The 4,863-nt window shown below is 38.0% G+C and overlaps 1 protein-coding gene across 1 annotated transcript in view; it reads right to left on the bottom strand.

Annotated features, from left to right (window-relative positions):
* Nucleotides 1-880: 880 nt before the first annotated feature.
* Nucleotides 881-4,863, bottom strand: part of LOC138967512 (uncharacterized) — an 11,006-nt gene continuing 7,023 nt past the window's right edge. Inside the window, exon 3 of the mRNA XM_070340074.1 lies at nucleotides 881-4,863. This exon is cut by the window's right edge and continues 178 nt beyond it. Coding sequence (XP_070196175.1) covers nucleotides 4,846-4,863 — 18 coding nt within the window. The 3' untranslated portion in view covers nucleotides 881-4,845.

Here is a 4,863-nt window from a genome sequence, read left to right as displayed (position 1 = left end):
AATGTGATGTTAGGATATGAATTAGCATTGCGATATTTCAGTATTGTGTAAATGTTGAAGGATGAATGAGGATACGTTGTAGACGGATGCTTGAATATTTTTTGATTAAAAGCCCCACAATGATGTGCTTGGCAAATTAAAAAAAAAAAAAAAAAAAAAAAAAAAAAAATAACCCCGGGCACCGAACTCTCTCTTGCATAGAGTGATTTGATGAACTCAGTAACATAATAAATAAGTGGTCATGTCTGGAGTCGATTTTATAATCCTATTTGAAACACACACACACACACACACACACACACACACACACACACACACACACACACACACACACACACACACACACACACACCATTGCTCCTAACCTACCCAACCTCTGACCGGCACGGTTGGCCTAGTGGTTAGGCGTCCGCCCCGTGATCGGGAGGTCGTGGGTTCGAACCTAAGACTTTAAAATTGGCAATCTAGTGGCTGCTCCGCCTGGCGTCTGGCATTATGGGGTTAGTGCTAGGACTGGTTGGTCCGGTGTCAGAATAATGTGACTGGGTGAGACATGAAGCCTGTGCTGCGACTTCTGTCTTGTGTGTGGCGCACATTATATGTCAAAGCAGCATCGCCCTGATATGGCCCTTCGTGGTCGGCTGGGCGTTAAGCAAACATTAACAAACAAACAAACAAACCCAACCTCTGCCTCTCTATCCAGAACCGTTTCATGATATTTAAAAATTAGCCTTCATTGGTCATTATTTTACCTTTACATTTTTTAAGCTGCCTGCATGATGCCAAAATATTTGAACAATTAGAATGTTTATGAAATGATCAATTCCTGAGTGCTTCCACTTTGCTTCATCGTCTTGTACTGAATCACAAACACAAAATATGTTATATCTATCATTTATTATGATCAATTATGACACAACATTGAAAAAAGTAACAAAAGCATGTAACAAAATAACAGATGTATAACAATTGATAATGAATGTTTTTTGAAATACACATTGCAAGGTTTAGACTTTAATGGTATTGCTAGTTGGTCATCAGTGACAATTTATTCCTGATGCATATCTGTCAATGAAGTCTCAGTCTCTTCATATCATTATTTACTGTTTGTGTATGGACAAAAACAAATGACTTGCACAAACAAATTGAGAAAAAATGTATATATATATTATATATATAACAAAACTGGATTTTTGAGTGCAATACATGGAACAGTTTGCTGCCTTGGTGGATAATTTGAGCTGAGCATTTGACTCGATCACTTACACTGTCTTAGTGAACAATTTGAGCTGAGCATTTGACTCGATTACTCACACTGTCTTAGTGAACAATTTGAGCTGAGCATTTGACTCGATCACTCACACTGTCTAGTGAACAATTTGAGCTGAGCATTTGACTCTATCACTCACACTGTCTTAGTGAACAATTTGAGCTGAACATTTGACTCGATCACTCACACTGTCTTAGTGAACAATTTGAGCTGAGCATTTGACTCGATCATTCACACTGTATTGGTGAACAATTTGAGCTGAGCATTTGACTCGATTACTCACACTGTCTAGTGAACAATTTGAGCTGAACATTTGACTCGATCACTCACACTGTCTAAGTAGTGAACAATTTGAGCTGAGCATTTGACTCGATCACTCACACTGTCTTAGTGAACAATTTGAGCTGCTCATAATGACTTCACTTATTTATTTTTTAAAAAAGGTCTGAAATGACAATGTATATGTAAAATATTCTATTTAAAGCTAATTCGGGAGTAATCCATGCAAACCACACAATATCAAACCAATCATATCATTCGAATTCACTCTAAGTCATCTAAGTTATTGCATTACATAATCTGGATTCTTAATGGTTTCCAATAAAACGACGTTATGATAGTACTGAACGCGTACATTGTTTAATAATAATAATGATATGAATATGCAGCTACATGTAACAGTAACAAAAAGTAAAAGAAGAGATGTAAAGTCCGCTTCAAACTATGCCTACATTTTAAATCTATAAGAGAAGAATGCAAAGACCTGTGTCAAAAGGCAGATATATATATATATCTCTCACAGTACATGTACAACTTTGAGTTACACATACAGATATTATATTGACAAATGAGGTAGCAATGTTCTCCTTTCCCATATTCCCAACAACTCCCTTTCTGGCCATTCCCTGTGAAATAGATAAATCTTTGCGTAGCTTAGTATGTACATGTTCATACATTAATATTGCTATTTCTCTGGACATTTTGTATTCACAGTAAAGAAATTACAAAAGTATTTGTCTCAATTTTGGCTGTTCCATATCCCTCCCTCTGATTATTATTTCTTTTGGTTCACTCTTTTTTTGTACTTTCCAGTATTTCAAAATCATGTATTTTTCTTTCAAAAAGTAATTGGTCACTTGCTCAACTAAATTCTGGGATAATTACATTTTCATATATTTATTTTTGTTTTTAAATTTAGGTGTCTTTGTTTTTGAAGTGGGGAAGCAATAAAGAGGTCGTCGATATCAAAACTGATATCGACACAAATGTCGTCGAAATCACATTTGCAATGAGCTCAGTTTTGCCCAATTGACCAATGGAAATCTACGTAACATATGAAATAGCAATATTGGGTACTATCACATGCATTATCATTATTATTGTTATTATCATCATGCAGTAAATGCCCTTCATCTGAGTTCATATAATTGCCTTGGGATGCTTTGCGTTGAAAATGAATCATCTTATTTTTTTCTCAAAATGGGTGTCATAAGCAGCTAACGCGTATGCAACATTGCTAATGCAACAATGAACATGTTCCGACCAGAACTACTGGTGACCACAGTTGCGGCTTCAGCTATCAAATGGGTAGTGTGACTTCATGATCTTTGACTTTGGTCAAAGCTGGTGCAAATTATAATGTAAGCTCTAAGTTTGAAACTTAAACAAACAATTAGTTTCACAGACACGACTATTTCAGTGGTCTCCAGTTAAAAAGTGACGTTTTGTCTTCCATGCCCAGCCAAGGCCTGAAATTCAAAATCTACCGTCAAAGTTTTCCCAAAGTAAACTTTATTCTGATTAACTTAGCAAAGATCATGATACATCTTCTGATGAAATGAAATACACTACACAGACTACTGCATCATGCAGCCTAAACAAACACAAACTGGACATCCAGATACAGATCTCACGAAGAGAACCTGAGCCATTTCATTAAAGTCATAATTATTAAAGCACAGCTATACCAATCAGGTTCAGTCTCTCCTATACATGTGGATGTAATCTCTTCAGAAATATGTATATTGCAACATGGAGTACAATTGCTTTTTTAAAGGCACAGTAAGCCTCCCGTAAACCATGACAGATACTGTCAGGCTTTTACACACAGTACAAACACCCTTCCATTTGAACGCTCACCAAACAGGAACATCCTAGGTCATCCAAAACTTCGAATTGTACTGATCTTGTCTTGATGAAAAAAGAATTCTTTTATGATTTAAGAATGTTTGTGTAACAAGCTGTCAATTTATTATTTAGATTTTAAAAGTTAGGTCTAGCACCAAAACGCACCACGGTCCGATTGTCTGAGAGACAATCCGCAAAATTAATTCTTTGAAAATTGCTCGCTCTTTGCGTAGGGCAACTAGGATGTTCCCGTTTGGTGAGCGTTCAAATGGAAGGGCGTTTGTACTGTGTGTAAAAGCCTGACAGTATCTGTGATGGTTTACGGGAGGCTTACTGTGCCTTTAAGTAGAGAAGTCTCTCCGAGAGCACAAAGAGTCCAACAAACTACATTGGTACCTTCAACGTGAAGCCCCTCTGATGACAAGACACCTCATTATAAAGGACACCTTCTGTTGTCCCTCTGACCAAAATAAACCTGTCAAGACAGGCCACCTAAAATGTGGATGCAATTTTGGCTTTTCCCATGAGGGTCTTTTCACCACAGGTACAACAGAACCCCTCAATTAAAGACCTCCCCCCTTTTTCAGACCTTGATTTTTTAGATTTTCTTTTCATTACCTCTGTAAGTTTGTTTGTTTGTCTGTTTGTTTGTTTGTTTGTTCGTTCATGGGCTGAAACTCACACGGCTTTTACGTGTATGACTGTTTTTACCCCGCCATTTAGGCAGCCATACGCTGCTTTCGGAGGAAGCTTGGTGGGTATTTTCGTGTTTCTATAACCCACCGAACTCTGACATGGATTACAGGATCTTTTTCGTGCGCACTTGGTCTTGTGCTTGCGTGTACATTGGGGGTGTTCGGACACCGAGGAGAGTCTGCACACAAAGTTGACTCTGAGAAATAAATCTCTCGCCGAACGTGGGGACGAACTCACGCTGACAGCGGCCAACTGCATACAAATCCAGCGCGCTACCGACTGAGCTACATCCCCGCCCACCTCTGTAAGTAAATTTGACTCCATTTTAAGACCTCTAAAAATCTGAGAAAATCAGGTCTGAAAAAGGAGTGAGTGCAAAAATGTGAGTAAATTTAAAGAGGTTATGAAAAGAAAATCTGAAATGACAATAGTTCTTAAAAAGAAAAGGGGGCGGGAGCCTTAAAGGGGATGTTCTAATGTATGTAAATGGTCTGTTGCTGTTAAATCAGAGCTCGAAGAAAAGACAAGGCCAGCAGAGCTACACGTCACAGGTTCTGAACAAGCAAACTCAGTTGGTGATAAAAAAGGGGGACGTCTTTCTTCTTCTTCTTCTTCTTGTCGATGATTTTTAAAGTCTTAAAATGGGGTCAATTGACAGTGGTAATGAACAACAAATCAGACAAAAAATGAAACTCTTCAAAGGGGGGAGGTCTAAAATTGGGAGGCTGCAGTGTACCAGCGTACTTGATTGCTCAATAATCTTTGAAGTA

The sequence above is a fragment of the Littorina saxatilis genome, linkage group LG5, assembly GCF_037325665.1.
Source record: "Littorina saxatilis isolate snail1 linkage group LG5, US_GU_Lsax_2.0, whole genome shotgun sequence".
Lineage (NCBI taxonomy): Eukaryota > Metazoa > Mollusca > Gastropoda > Littorinimorpha > Littorinidae > Littorina > Littorina saxatilis.
The sequence above is the reverse complement of the archived record's forward strand: the minus strand, read 5'-3'. Positions and strand labels throughout refer to the sequence as shown.